This window comes from Esox lucius, chromosome 7 (genome assembly GCF_011004845.1).
Source record: "Esox lucius isolate fEsoLuc1 chromosome 7, fEsoLuc1.pri, whole genome shotgun sequence".
Taxonomy (NCBI): domain Eukaryota; kingdom Metazoa; phylum Chordata; class Actinopteri; order Esociformes; family Esocidae; genus Esox; species Esox lucius.
The window spans coordinates 26,172,580-26,197,098 of record NC_047575.1 but is presented as its reverse complement, the minus strand read 5'-3'; the positions used below and the strand labels follow the sequence as shown (position 1 = coordinate 26,197,098).

The window sequence follows — 24,519 nt, the reverse complement described above, 5'->3', positions numbered from 1 at the left end:
TCTAGCCAGAACCGAGCTGAGAGAGGTCCATTAACAACAGGCCATCAGGACACAGCCTGGCCCTTAAGAGAGGGGAGGGACACTGCCATGCCTTCACACGCTGTTAGTAAGAGCAGCAGAGGAACAGTCGATCAGTGAAGAGGGATCAAACTATATAATACTATTATTATGGAGGTTTGCTGGACTGAACCTCAGGGTCGTGTCTGGGGGTTGGTTAGGAGAGAGAGAGAGGTCACTGACGATTACCTGTGGTGGAGTCCTGTTGCTTTTCTCTTTTTCTTCTCTTCTTCTTGCCCTGTTGGAGCAACACCAGATAAAGAGACCTGAGTCGACAGGGCGACATGTTCATGCACATCACCTGGACACCATGGCAGAACTGTGTTTCTCCAGATTCACGTGTACCAGCGACGGTCCATTTAACACCAACACTAACAGCAGAGGTGAGAACTAACAGTCTCCAGTAATGCGCTGCCCTATCACGCGGCTTTACAGTCCATGTGTTACAGTGAAGTATTCTGAAGTGTTATATTGGGGAGAGGATGTGGGAACAGCTCTTTGATGCAGTCTCATCTGCCCTCGCTGCTCCCTAAAGCATTATGTGTGTGTGTATGTATATTTTTGTGTGTGTGTATGTGTGTTTTTGTGTGTGTGTATGTGTGTTTTTGTGTATGTGGTTACAACTCGTGGGTGGCCCTCACTTTCCTGTTTTGCTAACAGATCACATGACTAGCCTTTTTGTTTTTTGGCTTGTGTTTTGTGATGGGGTAGACTGTACTAGGGGCAGACTGAACTAGGGCTAGACTTTACTAGGTGTGGACTAAAACAGGGGTAGACTAAACTAGGGGTAGACTGTACTAGGGGTGGACTAGAACAAGGGTAGACTGTACTAGGGGTGGACTAGAACAAGGGTAGACTGTACTAGGGGTGGACTAGAACAAGGGTAGACTGTACTAGGGGTGGACTAGAACAAGGGTAGACTGTACTAGGGGTGGACTAGAACAAGGGTAGACTGTACTAGGGGTGGACTAGAACAAGGGTAGACTGTACTAGGGGTGGACTATTAGCGATGTTTTGGGACAGCATTGTCTCAGACTAGATGTACATCTTTGGATAATGATAAACAGAAATAGAAAAGTGATAAAGAGTAACATTTTTTTCACATAAATAAGCATAAACCACAGTACATTGCATCAAATTAATCTGATTGATCCTAAATCAGATAAGAGTTGTTAAAAGCTTCATGCACAACCTCATTGACAATGCCACCACAACCAGCTTACAAACCTCCTTACCCTGACCAGCTAATCTCAGGACTATCCACAGCCAAGAGAGAGAGAAGACAGACAAGCCCCTATGGTGTGTTATTATACATACAGCAGACTATCCAGCCATGGAAAGGAAACAGGCTGTGGAAAAGATCTTCAGGAAAGCCATCCTGTCTGTTTTCATATGGGGGTGAGAGAACACTGACCGTTCTAGTCCAGGAAAACACACCTCCCATAGAAAGCCATCCAGATACATAGCTAGCTCCCTTAACATAAGCCACCTCCACCCCTCAGTGCCTGGTCTAGGAGAGGGGACAGCCTAATAGTGGAACCCCAAAGCCCAGAAAGTTGCTCCCAGCTCCCTCTCCCTCTCTACAGTCCAATCCCCACCGCCTGAGGAGGAGAGCAAGTCAAAGCCACCCTGCTGTTAGTAGAGCGGGTAAGTGCGGTAAAATGTGTGCCCTACCCAATCAGCTTTACTCTTTTCCCCCGCGCCCCCTCTAAGGCCCGCCTCCTGGAAGAGTTCAACAGCAACTTGACAATTGAGTACAGCACAGAAAAGTAGTTAAGCAGCATTAAGCTAACAAACATGACTTTGAGACGTTAACATGTCTCTCTACTACACATAATATTTATCTGCACAGTATTTGACGCAAGGGCTTCTCCTAACTGCATATTAACTCATGTTACAAGTCCACAACTAATTACAGGTTTCACAGTCAGTGCACTCATACTAAGGTCCAGTTACAACAGTACAAGGTTGCCCTCCATGCAAATGACTACCAGTAATGTAGTTCTACAGAGGTCAGCAGCGGACTAGAACGCCATGTTTAACAACAGCGTAGCTCGTCATGCGTCCCTGACAGCGAAGCACTCAACAGCCAATTGAATCAACTCTCAGAACAGCACCGAACAGCCATTAATGACCAGCTTGTGTCCGGTACGTTCCATCTCCTTCTCTAGACCCCCTCTAAAGGAATGGCATGCCAAGAGGTTATAACACTGCTCATAACAATTATGATGACATTTTGGCTAACATGATGTGCACTGATACAGGAGCAACTCTGGAAATGGGCCTGATAAATCCAACTGGATGTGGTACGTTTAAAGTTGCGTGTGCTAGCCTCATTGACTGACAGGTGGCCGGGTAGGGTGATCATGCTGTGTGTGATTGGGCGTAACAAAAGGAAGGGGCGGGTCTTACGTAGTTGTCTCTGGCAGACCAGCTGGGGTAAAGCTGCATGTGTAGCTGCCGCTCTTTCCTGGCCAGCTCATAGTACTTGGCCTGTTCCTCCCGGGTCAACGCGTGCCACTGCAGGGAAAACACACACACATCCACACGTGCGCACACGCACACACAAAACAAAGGAGGTATTTAGATGTGGATAGTCAGCCTTTTCACAAGGTCAGTGGTTCTGAGGTAATAGGTCGTATTACATTCCGCCTAGATCATCTCTCTCCCCTTCGCCACAGTATTCATCACATGGAGCCACCTGAACATACTAGAGCTCAGTATCATGTAGCGGTTGGTCAGCTGAACGGATAATGCACTTCACTGAGACATTTCACTAGTCTGTGTCTCGTGTGTGAGATGAAGTGGAGATGAGGTCTTGGCTGTGTGAGAATTCATGCTGAATGCCTGTGCGTTTCAACTGCGTGTATGTATGTCTTTCAGGGCGAGTGTCTGTTTCATGTAGGTGCCCCTGCTCACCCTGCGGCCCAGTATCTGGTTGATGGCAGCACTCTCCTTCAGGGTACACTCAGCAATCACCTTGGCCCTCATCTCCTTCATGTACAGCATAAAGGCATTCAGAGGCTTCTTGATCACTGGCTTCTTAGGCTCCTTCTCCCGCTTGGTCTCCTGGTGAGGCTTACTGAGAGATGGAGATTGAGAGAGGGAGGGGGGATACAGAGGGAGGGGGGATACAGAGGGAGAGAGGGGGAGAGACAGAGACAGGCTCAACATTGATGCCGATGGTGAAAATGTACACCCATCCTGGCGTGATGCTTATTGGCCAAGAACCAACCACGGGGAGTCTGGGAGGACTCTGGTGCCAAAAAGCTGAGCTGACTGACAATGTCATTCAAGTGAGCAAGTCCTCATACACACTGAACTGACTGAGGATGTCATTCAAGTGAGCGAGTCCTCATACACACTGAGCTGACTGACGATGTCATTCAAGTGAGCGAGTCCTCATACACACTGAGCTGACTGACGATGTCATTCAAGTGAGCAAGTCCTCATGCACACTGAGCTGACTGATGATGTCATTCAAGTGAGCAAGTCCTCATGCACACTGAGCTGACTGAGGATGTCATTCAAGTGAGCGAGTCCTCATACACACTGAACTGACTGAGGATGTCATTCAAGTGAGCGAGTCCTCATACACACTGAACTGACTGAGGATGTCATTCAAGTGAGCGAGTCCTCATACACACTAAGCTGACTGACTATGTCATTCAAGTGAGCAAGTCCTCATGCACACTGAGCTGACTGATGATGTCATTCAAGTGAGCAAGTCCTCAAACACACTGAACTGACTGAGGATGTCATTCAAGTGAGCGAGTCCTCATACACACTGAACTGACTGAGGATGTCATTCAAGTGAGCGAGTCCTCATACACACTGAGCTGACTGACGATGTCATTCAAGTGAGCGAGCCCTCATACCTACTGAGCTGACTGAGGATGTCATTCAAGTGAGCAAGTCCTCATACACACTGAGCTGACTAACTTCCTGGCTGGATGTGCAGAGTGGTAAAAAGCAGAATGGCTTGGCATGTTTAGGGGGTCAGGCACAACCATGAACTGATCTTCCCAAACCTGCTGGGAGTTGCTGCGATGAGACATCACCATAGGTACAGTTGGATATCACACAATTGGGAATAGTAGAAAATGGGGGAAGGAACACATAAGCCAATTAAAAAATGTATTAGCTTCAGGAAGTAGTTTGAAGATCCTCATACAAACGAATGACATAAAAAGGTAACTGGTGGTAGGAAGGATTCCAGCGATGGGACCCGTGGGTAGACTTACGCATACATATTCCTGTCGTAATGATCGTGATGATCCTGTTTCCCTGAAGGAGGAACGATAGCTGGGTGGGGGATCCCTGTGGGGTGCATGCCTGGCCCCAGCATCAGAGAGTGGGAGAACCTGGAGGGAGAGAGACAGAGGAAGAGACAGACAGCCAGAGAGACAGACAGCCGGAGAGGAAGACAGAGAAGAGGAGATAGACAGAGGGAGAGACAAACAGACAGGGAGAGGGAGAGAGAGGGACAGAAGGAGACAGACAGAGGGAGAGACAAACAGACAAGGTAGGGGAGAGACAGTAGGAGAGCAACAGAGGGAGAGACAGACAGAGGGAGAGACAGACAGTGTCAGGTCATATGTTTCATCTTTACATATAGCAGCTTGACCATGAAGCGCTGAAGCATATGGGCGGTTGGTTGGCCCTCTAAGCCTGGGCTTCCAGTCAGTACCCTCAGGGCAGTAGGACTGTGAGCCGTCTCTTTCAAGGCCAGCAGATGGAGCTCTAGTCACACTCAAAAGGAAAGAAACACTAGGAAAGCACTGCTATACTTGCTCTATTTTTCATCTAAGGACTTATCTTTAGTGTGTGGTTTATTTAGGTACTTTTTGACATTCAGACTGTTGATGATATCCATATCAATACTTTTATTGGAAATCAAAAGTTTATTTTACTGAAACTTCATCAACAAATAAAAGTATCTGTTATTTCAATGTGATTTTCGGAAAAAAATATTACAGTATTTATTATATAAATGTGAGAATGTTGCATGAGATACACATTTGGTGACGTTTAAATGTGACCACATTTCCAGCTTGGATGTATTGCTTCGGCTAACAAAGCTAACATGTTTGACTCTCCAGTTCCAGAGACATTCCATGACTGGGCCTTTGCCTGATCAGAAAGCAACCACAGTCGACTGCAATCCGTTTGAGGTGGCCCGTCGTCTCCATTTGTCACAGCAACAGGAGACAGACACACTGCTGCACACATTTTCCTGTGTGGGAGAACAGAAGGGTTGTCCCCACACAGGGTCGGCCTAGCAGTTGGCACACACAAAGCCAGAACACACGATGAGGAGGCACCTGGACAAGACAACAGCAAAGGACACACGGGAGGGTCGTATTGGAGGAGCAGAAGCTAGAAGCGTTAGCAGCAGGGTTCATTCCCAGCATTTTTGTGCTGCGTTTAATTTTTTTTTTTTAGGGCTCTGAGCTACATAAGTAGTAAAAGAAGCGTTTGTCTGGAAGGGGTTTAGGGGACACCCTCCCCAGACTGAAGCTGCTCAGCTAATACTGTACCTGGGGTATGAAGAGCTGTTGGGGAGACTGGAGGAGTACGGCTGTCTGAATCCACATGAGGACAGGGGATAGACAGGCTGACTTTGCCTGTGGTTGGGGGATAAACAGGGATGCAACAGGGTTCAACTAGGCTGCTGGCCAAATCCTCCCGCCTCTCCCTGACACCTGGTCTGTATTCACATGGGAAGTCTGTGTCCTCAGTCTGAGTACTAGCTAGCTAATGAGGGTGGGTTTGTTCACGACCAGTGATTTGAACATTAGCCTTTGATATGTCTCCCCCCAAAACCTCCCCAACCCCAGGAGTTCCAAGAGATAAAGAAAGTCAGGGAGGCTCCTAGATCCACAGGCTCCTCTCACGAAGGGATTCACATGCTAATCCCAGCCAACAGCCCATTAGGAGAGACATCCACATCCAGGACCTGAGCGTTTTTACACTACGATACTTTTATTCAGATGAACCAGATTTGCGTCGGAGATCCATTTTTTGCAGTGTAATCAGGTGGAAATGTCACTTGTCCCACACTACCTTCTGAGGTAACACTTCCGACTGAATGCTCCCCACGGGTACTGAGGTCAAAGGGCGACGTCTCCCTCAGTGTGTGCTGGAGTGAAATGAGCAGTGTCTGGTTCTGGAAGTCCTTCCAGCTCCATAAACAGAATCAGAACAAATGCTGTTGTTGGAAAACTACTAAAAACATCTCACTGGTACCAAAACAATTCTACTATCACCATGTTAGTTACCAGGTAAAGTCTGTGAGTTCATGGGCATTTCAAGTCAGTGGTATGTGTTGCGTCTTGAAAGTTTGTCATTGCTGTGTGATATTTAAATGAAACAGTTGTCACGACAAACGATGCCGTCCAAATAGGCTCTACGTAAGCCCTAGTAAGTCTTCATCCATTTCCTGCTTATCATTTTTGCTTCTTTAAAACGAGTGACGTGCTGCAGGCTGTTAATGGGCTATTCCTACAGCTCAACGCCCAGCTTCCCAAGGCCAGGGGACAATCCACATCCTGCCAGGGCCCAGTCGTCTGCCTTATGGTGGCCAGAGAGGGACACTACAAACAGAGCAGTGAGTGACATGCGGCTCTTTGTCATCACAGGGGAGGCCCGGCGGCTGACATCTTCTTCCTTAGCTCTCTCTTGCCCCCCTCCCCAAGAAGGAAAACCAAACAAACGCATAATCCTGCACTAAGAAGATTACGTGTTTGTAAACCAGATTTGTTGACAATACCACAGAAAGTGTGCCGTGGTGTGTCTGAATTAAAAGGCAGCGTGAACGGTGGTGGTGGGAGAGCCCAGGGAAAGAGCAGCATTCGGTCTCGTCAAACCAGTCGGAGCTGTCATTCCATTATGGTCAACCAAATCCCCGTCACTTTAACGTAAGCCCACAACTGTTCAGGGGGATTTGCACAATGCTATTCTGCCAGTTACACATTTCTAAGTAATGGAATTTTAAAGTTGAGCTCAAGTCAATGAGTGGATTGTTAGTCACTGTGTGTTCCAACAGTGTCCAGTGGGAGATTATGTGCGTAAAAACACGCTCTGATTAGTCGTTGTACAGTCCGCCACAGAGCCTCAGAGGCTGTCCAGGCAGTCACATCTTAACATTTCTAACACCGAGACGACAAGCCGCTGTGGAGCTGCTAACAGCCTGGGATCAAGTAGACGCCATGCAACAGAAGGCTGGAGTGGTAGATGTGGTGTTCAGTGTGTGTGAGACTTACCATCCCATGGAGGGGGGCATCTGGCCCACAGCGCCCGGGGGCAGGGGGTAGAAGCCTGAGATGTCCTGGGACTGGGGCCTTTGAACGCCTGGAGGAGACATGGGAGAACTGGCTGGTAGGGCCTCATTACCTGGCTGGGAACCTAACATTATACACACAGGTCTCTCTTTCTCGCTCTCTTTCTCTCTCTCTATTGCATACACACAAACACACACGCAGTAGAGGTCCATAAAACTAGAGTGGTGTGTGTGTGTGTGTCTCTGTTTGAAAGAGCGTTAAGGTAACAATGATGACGTGTAAAGAGACCTAAGCCTTCAGGTGCCAGGTTTCCATCAGAGGAGCCCGGTACACCGTGTCAAACAAGTCTATTGAATGGCACGTAACGCCAACGGACAGCGGCGGTGTGAACTGTGAACCGTGTCTTTGTGAGAGCCAGCCACTGCACTCGCCAGGCTGCTAAATGGTTGGAAGGAGACGTGACGTTTTCCATTACCAAGACAGGCCCTCATAAAAGACCAGCATCCTGAAACTAAACAAAAAGGCTGTTTCTGTGTCTTTCAAGGGAAGTCATTTGTCAACAGAGCGCACCTAGCACTTAAGCACAACCCAAAGGTAACCTATATTTGGTGAAGAAGAATGCCGCAGATGACTGTAATTTGCCGTTGCTGTAGGCCTGTTTTTGGACTGGACCGTCTATAAATCTGTAGGACTGGAATGTGACTGAGTCAACCTGCCCCCCCTCCCAAAAAACCCCCTGGTTCCCTGGCTCCGCTCTCTCAACACAGCTTCCTGAGGTCTCAGGGCTTCCATGCTAGATATCTGACGAGTTTACTATGCATCAAACATAAATTATTTTATTATTGAAATGTGTACTATTAATCCATTTGATAAATTCTGAAAGAAATTGTACTTTTTCTTCCTACTAATCCTTTTGAATGTAGTAATAACATGTAAAGTGAAACATAATAAAATGTTTAAATGGCCATGTAAACCTGTTTCCTGAGCGTATCATATTACTTTCAGGAGACAGAGAACAGGTTATTGAAATAACCTTCTAAGATTTTGGTACAATGCACAAATGAAAAAGTTCAATACTGATCAGAGTTTACTGAAAATGAGGAATGAGAAACTGTTTTCATGATCAGAATGACTGGACAGTAGCTCCTGTGCTTTTGTTGTTCAGTAGGGTGATTGAATGACTAATAGTGAGTGTCTGTAGTGAATGTTCTGAATGCACTGGCTGCTGGTCATACTGACAGACTGGATGGGTGACAGCAGGGAAGATGGATGGAGGAGTCTGTTGTCAGAGAAGAGTGCTGGAAACTGTGACTGTTGGCTCTATTCTCTGTACAGTACACAGCAATGTGAGGTATTATGTAAGCTTGCAGAGAAACACATCACCAGAGTGACGGTGTGTTGGATAAGGGGATGTAACAGAACAGTGTGTTGGATAAGGGGATGTTACAGAACAGTGTGTTGGATAAGGGGATGTTACAGAACGGTGTGTTGGATAAGGGGATGTTACAGAACAGTGTGTTGGATATGGGGATGTAACAGAACAGTGTGTTGGATAAGGGGATGTTACAGAACAGTGTGTTGGATATGGGGATGTAACAGAACAGTGTGTTGGATAAGGGGATGTTAAAGAACAGTGTGTTGGATATGGGGATGTAACAGAACAGTGTGTTGGATAAGGGAATGTTACAGAACGGTGTGTTGGATAAGGGGATGTAACAGAACGGTGTGTTGGATGAGGGGATGTAACAGAACGGTGTGTTGGATAAGGGAATGTTACAGAACGGTGTGTTGGATAAGGGGATGTAACAGAACGGTGTGTTGGATAAGGGGATGTAACAGAACGGTGTGTTGGATAAGGGGATGTTACAGAACGGTGTGTTGGATAAGGGCATGTAACAGAACGGTGTGTTGGATAAGGGGATGTAACAGAACAGTGTGTTGGATGAGGGGAAGTAACAGTAACAGGACTGAGGGGTGATGGTGTGAGAGGGGTCAGATGGTGTCTGGTGTGTACAGGTATACCTCTTATTAAGGGCTGAATCACTGTCTCTGGCCTTTCCCATCACCCCTAGCCATTGTCATGTTATAGCTACCAGACCGCCCAGCCCCAGTCTAGACAAGGAGTGGCTCAGCAGGGGAATTCCAGCTGAAGACTGACAGATGGCCTGAGGTCTGCTGCTCTGTTAGAGGGCCTCTGTATCTCAGAGTGGACAGAGAAAGGTTCGGACACAGAGACTGGTACTGATTGACTGGCGCAGTGCTGGAACATAGACCACTTAGAGCTACACTCTAACCCTATTCATTACAGTCTACATCCTAGTCTTCATCACAGCGTGATGAAATTAAACATGTACTGCATTTCCAAGGTCCATTTCTCTCAATGTATGTCAGTAGTTAGCTTGTGTGAGATGTTGATGAGAGTGATGGAGTGCTACATGGTGTGTGTGTGGGTGTGTGTGCATGCATGCATGTGTGTACGTGCGTGTCTGTCAGGGGCTATGCAAGCCAAGTGTGTTAAGCAGAACCGTGTGTGCTGCCGAGATGGCCCTGTGTGATTGTCACCCTAATTGCTTCCAGCTCTGTGTGTGTATGTATGTGTGTGTATGCATGTGTGTGTGTGTGTATTTGTGTACGTGTGTGTATGTGTGGTGGGGGCTGTGTGGTGATGGGACCACTTCAAGTGCGGTGCTGGGAATGCCAGAGGCTCCCTGGAAAGAAGGGCCTTCACACGGGGCCCAAACGGTGCCCTGCGTCCTACACACTAGACCCACCCTGCCCAGGGGCACTAAATGAGGACTACGGTGGTCTGGAGTGCGCTCCTTCTCCCGGGGCTGCAGCTGGGCTCCTCGAGGCTCCACCGCTGCAGTCTGGAGCCCTGGGAGAGCACGACCCACAAGGCCAGGAGCGGTCCCCGCTGGAACCCACCAAAACAAAACTCCAAACCCAAGTCACAGGCTGTTCGTTAACGGCCAGGCTGTCTTCTGTTGAGGTGGAAGCAGGTCTTACAGGGAGACTGGACTCCCAGACACTTAAAGCCAAGAGCAGGTGAAAGGCCACTATATTCCTCTTCTGGTTTGGACCTCTACTGATAATGAGGACTGTTGTTCACATTGGTAAAGTACAACGCTCTTCTAGTGGAGAATAACAATCTGAAATGACAGTGGAGGGGGACAGTGGAGAGACCCTCCCATTGATCTGGCTGGTGTGTGCGCGTGTGCGCGTGTGTGTGTGTGTGCATGTAAGGGAGACGATCTGGTGTTGTACCTTTCTGACTCATGTCTGTAGGCAGGTGAGGGGGGCTGGGGTTGAAGTGATCATTGCTGTAGGGCAGGAGAGACGTCAGGGGATGCATTCCGTGAGACTGCTGGACCACAGAAACTTTGTTGGACTGTAGAAGAGAACAAGGGAGAGGCAGCCAATCAGAACCTTTTTAGAATCAACCAGAGACTAAACGAGAAAGAAGGTAGCGGCTCAAAGGGGGTCATTTTCGCAAGTTTATCACTCAGAATAATCGTCTTGAGTATTTCCCAATACATCTGGGGAAACACAGCGTAACCCTCTGAGTCTGAGCGAGATCTGGAACAAACACGTGTTCTGGAGGCTGAACGGACTTGCTCCACATCGGGCTGACTGTGGATTTGGTGAGGGGCGGGGCCACATTTGATCGATAGGCCTTTGATGATCAAGGGAGCCTGCGTGAGAGCTTGTTTGCTTTCATGTTTCTGTTTACAAATGTCTTTCAATAACTTACGTGAAATCCAGTTATTTCTAATGCTAACAGCATGCTGCTTGACACACGATATGTCACGCCAGTTACCATGTTGGAGGTATTCACCAGCTCTTGGACGCAATTCCAATAGCAGAGCCTTTCATATTAGTTCAATGTGTGTGTGTGTGTGTGTGTGTGTGTTTGAAAGTTTGGCTGAGGCATTGATTTTCATGTGTCTACATAAGTTTTTCTTTTTCTCACTGCTCTGGAGACTCCCACAGCAACACCACGAAGCCGGGCTGAGTCTCAGCTGGTCGCTTCACATGGGCTCCCCGCTGGCTTACAAAGTGAATGCCTTATCACGTTAAGGCAGTCCTACCACGCGCATCACACACACATTAAAACACACCCCACCTGATCACATCACATCACACCTCCCAACACAGAATGTCATGTGTACACAGCAGAAGGGGAGGCAGACCCAGATCAAATTCTACTTCTGATTCTAATATTCCACACATGCAGGGAATATTAAACCAAACACAGTCACATAACATCAGAGATGGAAGACAGACAGAGAGACAAACAGAGAGAGAGAGGGAGAGAGAGAGAGAGAGACGGACTGAGATTGAAAGAGACAGAGACAGAGACAAAGAGAGAGACATGGAGAGAGACAGAAAGAAAGGGAGACAGAGACTGAGACAGAGAGAGACAAACAGAAAGAGAGACAGACAGACAAAGAGAGACACAGAAAGAGAGGGAGATGGGGGGCAGAGAAGTGGGGAGACAGAGAGGAGGGGACAGAGAGGGAGGGACAGAGAGGGAGGGACAGAGAGGGAGGGAGACAGAGAGGAGGGGACAGAGAGGAGGGGACAGAGAGGGAGGGAGACAGAGAGGAGGGGACAGAGTGGGAGTGAGACAGAGAGGAGGGGACAGAGTGGGAGTGAGACAGAGAGGAGGGGACAGAGTGGGAGTGAGACAGAGAGGGTGGGACAGAGAGGGAGGGAGACAGAGAGGAGGGGACAGAGAGGGAGGGAGACAGAGAGGAGGGGACAGAGAGGGAGGGAGACAGAGAGGAGGGGACAGAGTGGGAGGGAGACAGAGAGGAGGGGACAGAGTGGGAGTAAGACAGAGAGGGTGGGACAGAGAGGGAGGGAGACAGAGAGGAGGGGACAGAGAGGAGGGGACAGAGTGGGAGACAGAGAGGGTGGGACAGAGAGGGAGGGAGACAGAGAGGGTGGGACAGAGAGGGAGGGAGACAGAGTGGTGTGTCGGGGTGCTGTGTCATCTCACAGACCAGGTGGTCCGTGGTACAGTTTACAGTATATTCAGGAGCAGGTCTCTCCGTCGTCCTCAGTCATCTGTATCAGTCCAGGAAAGCGTACAGAACCGCTGGTTCTGTTTCAAGGTCTGAGGTTGATGTACCGTTTCCTCCTAACATTATAGCTTCCATTTTATATTTATGTTTCTTGACGTCTCTCCCTTCCTGAAGGCAATTAGCTGTCCTTGAAGTGGTTTTCCATGTGCGTTCCTTTTTTTACACACACACTCACATAGACCAAATGAGCACACTGATTTAACCTATAATTATCAGCCTCCCTCTATTTAACCCCCCCCCCCCCACACACACACACACACAAACACACAACTAAAGACATAATTCTGAATATGTCGTTGTTACAGTCAGACTAGTGCTTAAATGCATTGGAGTGGGCAGACACAAATACAATATGTATACACACACACACACACACACACCTTAAGAGAGCTTAATTAACTCAAGACTTTAATCTAACTCAAATCAAAAATCTTTGGTCTCTGATCAAAGACAAATTCCAATTAGATATTAAACCTTTTAAAGTACGACAAATGCACAGAGCTCATCCTTCTGTAATCTAATTTCACTTAAAAGGACATCCTATTAGCATATTGATACTGCCTTTTATCTGGCCGGGTTGTGTTTGAACAGGAATCCGGTGTGAAATAAAGGACTTAATAGTGTTGGGAGACGTGGCCGGGAATTAATGATGGATGGCGACCTTCCCCCCCGACGGCCAATAGGCCACCTTGACCCAGTGGCCGCTGCTTCATTTACGATGATGATGAAACACTTCACACATAATGTATTCTTTGGTTTTCACAGACCTCGGTGTGTTTTTTTTGAAGCGGAAATTAGGGGTCCTTTTCGGAGTGTGGCCGGAGTGCTTTGAGAGTAAAGTCTTTAATCTCTCTACTTCATTGTTGAAACATTAAACGGCCTTACTTCTCAGTCGCTCCTCATCCAGGCCCTCTGTTATAGGCTGCATCACGGTTGAATGAGGGACAATTCCTCTCAACTGAATGGGGAATTTACCTTCTTCTCTGGGGCTTTCAAGTAGGTGGGGATAGAGATTTAGCAAAGTGAGCATTCACAAACAGATTCAAATCCAAATATGTGTCATGTTTCTTTTAGTTATTCTTGTAAGATTGTCAAGACATGAATAAAGAGCACACATGAAATGCCACTAAGTAAAGCACGTCTGTGTGTGAATTAGTCACAGTCAAGCATGGTTTTAGCACAGAGAGCAACAGCAGTGACAGGGGCTTGTTCAGCAGAGGTACAGTGCCTCTACCAGCCCGGGCTGAGGTGCTCCACATTGACTGCAGGTAGACGAGGAGCGGGCTAGACAGTGTGACTGTACCAGAGGCCCAGGGAGCCAGAGTGCATTTGTGGTGGGGCTGTGGGATAACCTACGCTAGGCTTTAGTCACCCTGACACTTTCAACACTACCCACACACACACACACACCCACACAATACATACAGCCCCACCCCCTCACACACACACACACACACACACAACAATACATGCATCCCACCACACACACACACACACAGAACACCACCCCACGCACACACACACACAACAATACATGCATCCCACCACACACACACACACACACACACACACACACAGAACACCCCCCCACCCCACACACACACACACACACAACAATACATGCATCCCACCACACACACACACACACACACACAGAACACCCCCCCACCCCCCACACACACACAAACACAACAATACATGCATCCCACCACACACACACACACACACACAATACATACCCCCCCCACACACAACAATACATACAGCCCCCCCCCACACACACACACGCACAACAATACATGCATCCCACCACACACACACACACACACACACACACACACACAGAACACCCCCCCACCCCATGCACACGCACACAAACAACAATAAATACATCACATCAGATACACAACAATAAATACACCCCTGTGTGTGCCCGCACACACACACACACACACACACACACACACACACACAACAACACACACACACGCAACAACATATACTCGCCTACACATAACCATTTTCGCTGAAATGTAAGAGAATGGTTGAAGCCTTGTGGGTGAGGTAAGGTAAAGAGCGGGAAAATGACCCACACTTGACAGAGAGAGTGAAAGGGTTATCTGAGGTGGTAAAGGAAGTAAAGAATGACTCCCAACACTTTCCCCTGTTGTTTGATCCCTCAACTGGTTCTGTGCTACAAATGGGCCAATCACTTAGAAAGACGTGTGGATGACTAACTAGAAGGTTTCTATAAAAAGACAAAGACAATTAAGAGGGTGCTCAGACGTGTGTGTTCAACGCCAAGGGTGTGGGTTCGATTCCCAGAACAGTGTAGAGTACATACATAGGATGCAAGCGTTTGAACTCCACCCCGCATGTCACTCTGGATAAGAGCGTTATCACCCAAATATGTGTGTGTTGTGCGAATACATGTACTGTAGACACAAGTGTGTGTGTTTGTACCCAAGGACCATGTCCAGTGGCTGACAAAGGTCAGGACATAGTCCTGGTGAAATCCCATTCACCGGCTGCTCCCTGACATTACCACCCCAACACCCAAACACACAGGGTAGGAGGCCCAATCTGGAAGTGATTCTGCCTCTACAGAGTCGCCCAAAATGAGCGCCACTTAGTTGGAGGTTTGGAGAACATGAAAGCCCGGGCAGACATAACAACGCAGCCATGTTTAAAAGAGTAAATCCCCCCCTGCACACAGAACACCCCCAACATGGGCTCACATACAGCTTCAGGATCCCAGGTAAAATCACTTTTTTGCTGTGTATTTCAGAATTTGAATTGTTATTTCTAAATATGAAATAGAAAGAAGTTTTAAATAACTGTCTTGAAGACTATTTAAAAACGTTTTCAAACATCCGTTCATCAAAACGTTTTCAAATATCCGCAAATGTTTGTACAATAGATGTAAATGTTCAAACAACTGATTATTTAAAGTGGGTTTAAAGGAGCATCCCCCAACCTTGGTTGGTTGACCGCTGATGGATGAGCCTGGTGGTCTAAGACATTGCATCACATTTCAGCTGCGTCATTTCAACCCACTGTCTTATCCTGGGCAGGGCACCAATTGCCAGGGAATCCAAGAAAAAGGCAGTGAAAAATGTCTCACTTGGCAAAAAAAGGGAGGAAGGATCATTGCTTTGTGCAGTATAGGAATACCCACAACCATCCTGTTTCTATCTGAACAATAGATAATAACAGACAATAGATAACAATAGGTAACCAGAGGACAGACAGACACACACACTGACCATCCTACTATAAAGACAGACACACAGACCAGCCCACTATACAGACAGACACACAGACCAGCCCACTATACAGACAGACACACAGACCAGCCCACTATACAGACAGACATAAAGACCAGCCCACTATACAGACAGACACACAGACCAGCCCACTATACAGACAGACATAAAGACCAGCCCACTATACAGACAGACATAAAGACCAGCCCACTATACAGACAGACACACAGACCAGCCCACTATACAGACAGACACACAGACCAGCCCACTATACAGACAGACACACAGACCAGCCCATTATACAGACAGACACACAGACCAGCCCACTATACAGACAGACACACAGACCAGCCCACTATACAGACAGACACAAAGACCAGCCCACTATACAGACAGACACACAGACCAGCCCATTATACAGACAGACAGACCAGCCCACCTTGCAGACAGACACAAAGACCAGCCCACAATACAGACAGACACATAGACCAGCCCACTATACAGACAGACACACAGACCAGCCCACAATACAGACAAACACACAGACCAGCCCACTATACAGACAGACACACAGACCAGCCCACTATACAGACAAACACACAGACCAGCCCACAATACAGACAGACACACAGACCAGCCCACTATACAGACAAACACACAGACCAGCCCACTATACAGACAAACACATAGACCAGCACACTATACAGACAAACACATAGACCAGCACACTATACAGACAAACACACAGACCAGCCCACAATACAGACAGACACACAGACCAGCCCACTATACAGACAAACACACAGACCAGCCCACTATACAGACAAACACATAGACCAGCACACTATACAGACAAACACATAGACCAGCACACTATACAGACAAACACATAGACCAGCCCACAATACAAACTGAGGAAGAGACAGTCACACTGACCAAATTATGATAATGATTGTGCTTTAAAATGTTATGATCTTCCACATCACAAGAGGAGTCATCCATAACTAAAACACTGATGCAGAATTAGGGGAAATGATACAGCTGAAGAGTCATAAATCCTGGTGAAAACCCACACTCCCTACTCTTACTGGTTGTCAAAACAATAGATAATGTTTAACACCAAGAGCTTGACATTCTGTACACAGAACCAGACAGTTAGTGGTCAAAAGCATTGTCAAAGCGGCTCCAAAGTCAAAAGTGTGATGTGCGGATATTCTGGGTTGTTCACTGTTTGTTCGATTTCAACCCTCCCACTTGGCCGTTGACGTCATTCAGCACTGTGGTAAGGAATGGGGTTTGAACCAGGTTCCGGGTCACGTGACCTGTCCCGAATGCCCCCTCTTACTGTACAAGGTAAAGACCACCCTCAAAATACTGTTTTTACATGTGCCCTTTTGAATTCCTTCACTCAGTGGTTGAATGGTGTGACAGAGAGCACACTTCGGCAGCTGGTTAATCATAGTGAAACCAGTCCTCTACGGAGGCTGAGACAGCTTTCACTCACTGTTGTTTCTGAACAAGCAGATAGGTGCCCCGGTGGGAAATACCACAGTATAGAAAAAGATCCAGCCATCAGGCTTACTGTATTAACCAGCCACAGATTTCTGATATATAAACTATAACCATAGCTTTGACCTAGTGATGTAGAAAATCTAATTTCTAAAGATCACAGCTTATCTTGTCAATAAAATCGTTTGTTCAGACCTGGGTTGAAATGCTACTATGACATTTTCGTACATTTCCGAAAATGATTGTATAACCCTCAAACAAAAGAAGTGGTTGAATATTGACATTTATTTAAAAATAGTGTATGGAAAGTTTTTGAATACATTTACAATTAACTTACATACAAATAGTTGGACGTATTAAATATTTTAAATATTTGCTGAGAATGTAATTCAATTTTAACATATTTTTTTTTGATCCCATATTATGCATTCCATACTTTACATTGGTGTCTCGTGAAAGAACTGTTGATCGTTTTGAAATTCTCCAAGCACCAACCCAGCATTTAAAAAAATAGCAGGGTTTCAGAAAGGTTTGATGGACATAAACAAGCAGTCTAGTAATAATTGATTTCTTTGTTGATTTTTTAGAAATTCCCCTAGCACCAACCCTCATGAGTTTACTAAAACATTGTAGAGGTAACTGTCCCTTTACAGTGACTTCAAGTAACTAATTAATTCACATATTCTCAGAACATCTAGCCTTAGAATTGTATATCAAAATCTGCTTTTTACGTTCAGGGCAGATTTCATAACATATTTTAGGGGATTTACGTGAAGTACTTAAAAATACCCACAAATACAAATTAGCTTATTTCAAAAACATTTTTTTTAAGGAATACTACTCAAAATAAATGTAAAGCAAAATAATGTTTTTTTCTTAATGAGATAAATTAAAACATTTAAATTGATTAAAACCAGGTTGACCTTGAAACCTGAAACCCACCATCTTCCCTGTCGCAAGCTGAGGGCTCTGCCATTAGAATATTGGGAGAGGGGAACGGAGAGAATGGAGATCACATGTCTCAGAAGCTGAAACCAAACACACAGGTAAGATGTGCTGAATGTGCCAATCCTTTCTAACCTCTAACACAGCAAGGTAATTTATTGCATAGCTGTCTCTTCCCCATTCCTACATGTCAGATAATTATTACAGCCAATGCAGCCTACATTTTGGAAAGTTAGGCCAATAACCTGAATAAAATTAATAATAGTATACTATTTATAATGGTATAATAATAATAATAATGTATTTTTTCATCTTTCTTGATAACAGTGCATTTTATTGGATTGTTTCCAATACGTTTGGTTTTTAATGTAGATATTTTCTGGAATGTTTACTCTCTAATGGACTCACACAGAGGGGAAAGATGGAGCTTTTGCTGGAATAGTTGTGGGAAGCATCTGAAGCCATGCTGCGGCAAATAAAACACCTCAGACACATAAACTACCATGGGCCACTCAGAAACCTTTTTATCAAGTGCAAGTCTACAAACAAAATTGTTAGCTTCCTTTTTTAAGCCAAGACAACAAATGAACATGCCTGTGAACAAAATGGAGTCCTCTCAAAGCTGGTTGGGGGATGTCCGTCACACAGCGGGATGATTGGCCCAGTGAACCACAGGGCAGGGTCAGGGTGTGGCCCAGCTAGAGTGACTGTCCTCCCCCCTACACGCCACTTAGTGTACTCCTTATTAAATGGTGGCAACATCAAAGAGCCGGGAGAGCATAGGAGTGTCTGATGGGGGGAGTGCCAAAGTACCACTGTACTTCAAAGACACTGATAGAAAACATGCATGTACCCTGACTGAAACACATCCACATACTACACATGTAGACCAGTAATGGGGTATACAGTATGTGTGTGTGTGTGTGTCTGTCTGTCTGTCTGTCTGTCTCTGTGTGTGTTTATGGACGAGGATGTTGCGCATAACAGTGTTAGTCCATATGGAAGTGGAACAACTCTCCTGAGAATGGAAACTGCACTCCAAGTTAGCCCGTCATAAGTCAGTCTATTAAGTATCAGTCAATTATTAGATACGTTGTTGTGTTATGGATCTGTTTTATAATTGATAAGATATTACCTTTTTGCTGTCAATCGACCCAAAATACCCCATAATGACAAAGTGAAAAAGTGCCAATTTATTGAAAATGTAAAACTGAACTTGCAAGACAACACTCAAGTTGCTTCAGGAATGTCCTTGAGCAGCCCAGCTAAATCCCGGACTTGAAGTACATTGAACATTTGGGGGGAGACCTATAGATTGAAGCTCACATATGCTTAATAGGATTGCTGCCACAGGCTCTTTTACAGAGTACTAAATAGAGGGTCTTAATACTAATGTACATGAGATATTTCAGTTTTTGAATTTTCAATGCATTGGCACAAAGTCTAAAAGCGTTTCAATTTATTCATCATGTGTGTAGATGAATGGCAATTTTTTTTAGCATTGGTAAATTAAGTCGAAAACAACAAAATATGTTTCTGATTACTTTCCAAAGATACTATAAATAAACACTATGCTTTTGGTCTCCTAATCTATCAGCTTGCCCCCATCTCTAATCTCCAAGCACAAACACAGAGCCTTCTCACGATTTTTACTAAATATAGTATACACACACACATTAGGGCAGACAAAAATAATGTGTACGCATCTCAGTCGCTTAACGCTGCTGATGTTTTTCTTGCACAGTGTAACTAATTTTTCCTTTCTGAACCTCATAGTCAAGCTTTACTTGGAGACCCTGGACCCAGCCCACATTTATTGACCTGCCAAGTCTTCTGGACATGCAAAAACATTGATGTGGCCCAAAAGGTCACATACACTTACAATCTCCACCTGGCACAGCCAGAAGAGGACTGGCCATCCCTAAGAGTCTGGTTCCTCTCTAGGTTTTGACCCTACAAAAAAAGGGGCTTTATAAAATAACTTTTATTGATTGATTTGAGCAGGAGGTGTCTGGAGTGCTTCACAGGTATGTTTTCAACATATAAATAGAGAGTAGGCATTCATGTGGTGATTTGTGTTTACTCACAGCTTGTCTGTGAATCCGGCCTAACAGCGTGTTATGTTAGGACACGGCCTGTGCCGTTCTAAATGGTGTGATATTGGTAATATCAGTGCTTGTCTGCCCCATTCCTTTCTGCCTCCAAAACCCCAGTGAACCACAGCCTGAATTGCCTCCACCCTGGGCCACTTCTTCAACTGGTCCTGAAACACTGAATGTTGTGTGCCAGTAAACAAGTGTGATGCTGCTCGAGGACACAGAGAGAGCGAGGCATGAATGCAGCCTCATGTAAGACCCTAGCCTATGAAACGATGATGGACAACAGACTGAAAAACCAATTCTAACACATAGCTCATAGCATGTTAAGTTATAATTATTGTACGTTTTTGCGGACTTAGGTTAAGCATAAATGTCTTTGCCACCCCCGTTTGTAAGTGTCATTCAAGTAGCCCACTTTATGCATTTGGTGCCTCCATTCATTGAGGTTGGGAATCATTTAATGACATACAAATAATTGATTGTGGTCAGCCATCCATCAGGAAAACTATTGTCCAAACCACATTTCAGCTTAAACATCAGTTAAAGTACAATACCATGAAAAGCTTGGTATATAAATGGACGTTGACAGTCTGTTTGATAATTTAAAGGGTCAAACGTAAGGGCTGTGAGACCCAGGTCTAATATAAGGACTGAGAAAAAGACAGCTTCCTGCACTTAATTCCACATCAATTTACAATGAATAAATAAGCACAATACAATCTTAAGCATAATGAACTGCTTCTTAAACACAAACATATTTATTACGGGTATATTTGGTATTTGAACACATTATTAAATTGGGTTGTCCCTGTGTCCCTGTTTGGTCCCACTATACACTCACATACACTACCGTTCAAATGTTTGGAGTCACTTAGAAATGTCCTTTAAAATAACATATTGTAGACATTGTTTATGTGGTAAATGACTATTGAAGCAGGAAAAACGCAGATTTTCCATGGAACATCTACGTCGGTGTACAATGTAGATAGGTCCTTTATCAGCAACCATCACCCCTGTGTTCCAAAGGCACGTTGTGTTTGCTGATCCAAGTTTATCATTTTAAAAGGCTGATCTCTACAAAACCCTTTTGAAATTGGTAGCACTGCTGAAAATTGTTGTGCTGATTAAAGAAGCAATAAAACTGGCCTTCTTTAGACTAGTTCAGCATCTTCAGAAAAAGCGTTTGTGGGTTCGATTACAGGCTCAAAATGGCCATAAACAAATAACTTCATTCTGAAACTCATCAGTTAATTCTGGTACTGAGAAATGAAGGCTATTCTATGCAAGGAATTGCCCAGAAACTGAAGAATGTGTGCAACGCTGTGTACTACTCCCTTCACAGAACAGTGCAAACCGGCTGTAACCCGAGTAAAAAGAGTGGGAAGTCCCAGTGCACAACTGAGCAAGAGGACAAATGCATTAGAGTGTCTAGTCTGAGAAACAGATGCACAGGTCCTCAACTGGCAGCTTCATTGAATAGTACCAGTCTAAATGTCAACAGTGAAGGGGCGACTTTGGGATGTTGACCTTTAGGCAGAAGATTAAGATGGGCAAAAGAACACACACTGGAGAGAGGAAGAATGGAAAAAAGTGTTATGGACCGACAAATCAAATTTTGAGGTGTTTAGATCACAAAACAGAACATTCCTGAGACGCAGACCAAAGGAAAAGATGCTGGAGGAGTGCTGGATGCAATCTGTCAAGCATGGTGGAGGCAATGTGATGGTCTGGGGTTCTCTGGTGGTGCAACACTAATAATTGGCGTGCCCTGCTGTTGTGCAAGTTAAACTATATTTTTAAATTGATAGAACTCACTTGTCTATGTGAAAAAATTAATGTAATGTCACAAAGAAAATACAAAATTGGGGTATATACAAATACCTCAGTTGATCGTGGTATACACCATATCCATTTTATGTGATTGTCAATCACAGTTTTTAAAGTCTACATTTTCTAACAAGTCGATTATTTTGAGAGATCAGTCAAATCTCGGCCAACAAAAACAAATCTTCATCGGGGACAGCCTAAGGCAGCGGTGTCAAACCGGTTCCACAGAGGGCCGAGTGTCTGCAGGTTTTTGGTTTTTCCTATAAATTGGTTCCCAGTTCAGACCTAAACAACCAGGTGAGGGTAGATTAATTACCTAATTAATCAATCAAGTACAAGGAGAGAGCAAAAACCTGCAGACACTCGGCCCTCCGTGGAACCGTTTTGACACCTCTGGCCTAAGGGAATGGTTCTTCCCCAGCCTAACCCCCACCAAGTGAAATGACACAAACCAATCATTTGTGTATAAAAGAGGCCTAAAGCAACATTCCTCCAGCCTCTGTTTGAAAGGTTTCCGGGGGTCTTATCAATAGACTCCATTTAGCTGTGATCTTTAATACAGAGTAGCTCTGATTAACACCATGCATTTTACAGGTGATGAAGATGAACACATAGTCTGGCTATCTAACGGACAGGACCCTGAACTCCCCAGTCTCCATAGGAAAAAAGCTAAAACATTCTAGTGCTGATTAGGCATAGAATCAAAAATGGCCTGACTAACACAGGGGTTTACCAAGTCTGAGGCCAATGGAACCAAGCCAATGGAACCAAGCCAATGGAACCAAGCCAATGGACACAAGCCAATTGACCTAAGCACCTATGTGGCTGGAGAGGCAGATAAATAGATATTCTGACTGCAAAATACAGTTCAAATCGAAGCTCTCAATTTCAGGGGTTGGGTTGAATGCAGAAGCCACCTGGGTCATTGATTTCCAAATCACAACATGAGGTTACAGGTTAGGTCAACCCGTCCCCAATTTTCTTTCCAGTTGCTTGGTTGAATGGCTATCACAGAAAATCTATGAATCCCACTGCTCAGTACCAGCACAGACAGTACGTACCCATCCACTGACCCGTCACTAACCTTCTATGCACCCATCCCTCCACCAATCCATCCCTACATCAATCCCTCCACCCATCACCCATCCCTCCACCCATCAACCATCCCTCCAACTACCCACCCATCCATCAAGAGATGCAGTGGTAAATACTGCGGATCTGGGGAACATGGCTGCTTAATCATGCACGGGGGGGGGGGGGGGGGCTTTCTTTCATGTCATAATTTATTCTGTCTGATTAATTCCCTTTGCCCCTGTGGCTGAAGTGATTCCAGTGGATATGCCACCCCCTCCTCCTCCTCCTCCTCTCAATCCCTCCTGTCCTCCTGCATACATCCCCAAGCCTGCTCCTTTCCTCTCTCCGAGCCCACCTGCTGGGCAGAGGCCTCTCTACACGGCCGCCTGCTGCACCGAGGACGAGGCATGCCGTTTCCATGGTTACCACCCATGCACCGTGTACGCAGCTAGGCTAGGCCCGCCTTGTGGAGGTCGGGGCCGACTCATTCAGCCCTGTTAGTCCATGAGACAGATACCCAGATTTGGCCTGTCAGGCTCATTTCGATGACAGTGTCTTTTTGGAAAGTGTCAGTGTTTGACTGCAGAAAATGTTGTTGTTCTCTGTGTTCAGTTTTTATTTAATTCCCTCGTTCCATTCAGATGGAATGATTCTACTCAAAGACAAAACGATGTCAGTATACAAGTTACTGCTCAATAGAACTTTTATTTGTGTTTCAATGGAAAGCATAGAAGGAGCACCCTGGGGGACCCTTAGTTGATTCAAATCATATTTAAGATATTTCCAGGATTATCGGTCAAAAAGAGCAGGGGAATGGGCTTGGTACACTTAACGGAAACACTCTGTAAAGTCAGAATTTGTATTGAAGCGCAAGCGTTTTTTGAAAAATAAACATATTCCTGTTTTGTTTAATTTCACAAAGCCTACATGTTATATTGATCACGCTAAAGCCGTTTCTTGAGTAGTCGCGGTTGTCCTGTGTGTTGCCTATATGTAATCTGTAAAGCAAATGGTGAGACAGCATTAACCTCTCCACAAGTGTACACCTCCACTGTACAACTAAACGTCAGAAGAGCACAATTTTTTGCACTAGCCAGGCGCACAGAGCATCACAAGGGCATGACCACAGTTGAGCTTTCAAAAATGCAGCTCTTTCTAAGTAGTATTTCTAGTGTATCCTCCGATCACCATTTTGTAAGGGAGGCACTATGTTTGCTCTGAATGCTGAAACAGATGAATACAGAGGTGGTCTGTATTTCAGAAAAATTGATCAAAATGTAAATTCGCTCACTATATATTGTGTCAAGGAGATTATTTTTCATGTTACTAATGTAACATTGCTAACATTATTAATTAGTACATTAAGTAGTTG

The 24,519-nt window shown here is 45.4% G+C and overlaps 1 protein-coding gene across 10 annotated transcripts in view; it reads right to left on the bottom strand.

Moving 5' to 3' along the window:
• The window catches only part of tcf7 (transcription factor 7), a 55,226-nt gene that overhangs the window by 2,501 nt on the left and 28,206 nt on the right, over nt 1-24,519 (bottom strand). For 4 of the 10 annotated variants that reach the window (XM_010898305.5, XM_010898310.4, XM_010898309.5 and 1 more), the window contains exons 4-11: nt 10,605-10,728; nt 7,323-7,410; nt 5,598-5,684; nt 4,302-4,421; nt 2,977-3,139; nt 2,470-2,577; nt 1,732-1,779; nt 247-295 (exon numbers count right to left, since the gene is read on the bottom strand). In XM_010898305.5, coding sequence (XP_010896607.1) covers nt 247-295; nt 1,732-1,779; nt 2,470-2,577; nt 2,977-3,139; nt 4,302-4,421; nt 5,598-5,684; nt 7,323-7,410; nt 10,605-10,728 — 787 coding nt within the window. The remainder of the gene's footprint in view (nt 1-246; nt 296-1,731; nt 1,780-2,469; nt 2,578-2,976; nt 3,140-4,301; nt 4,422-5,597; nt 5,685-7,322; nt 7,411-10,604; nt 10,729-24,519) is intronic. The other 6 variants (XM_010898306.4, XM_010898311.4, XM_010898314.5 and 3 more) reach the window with 3 other exon arrangements.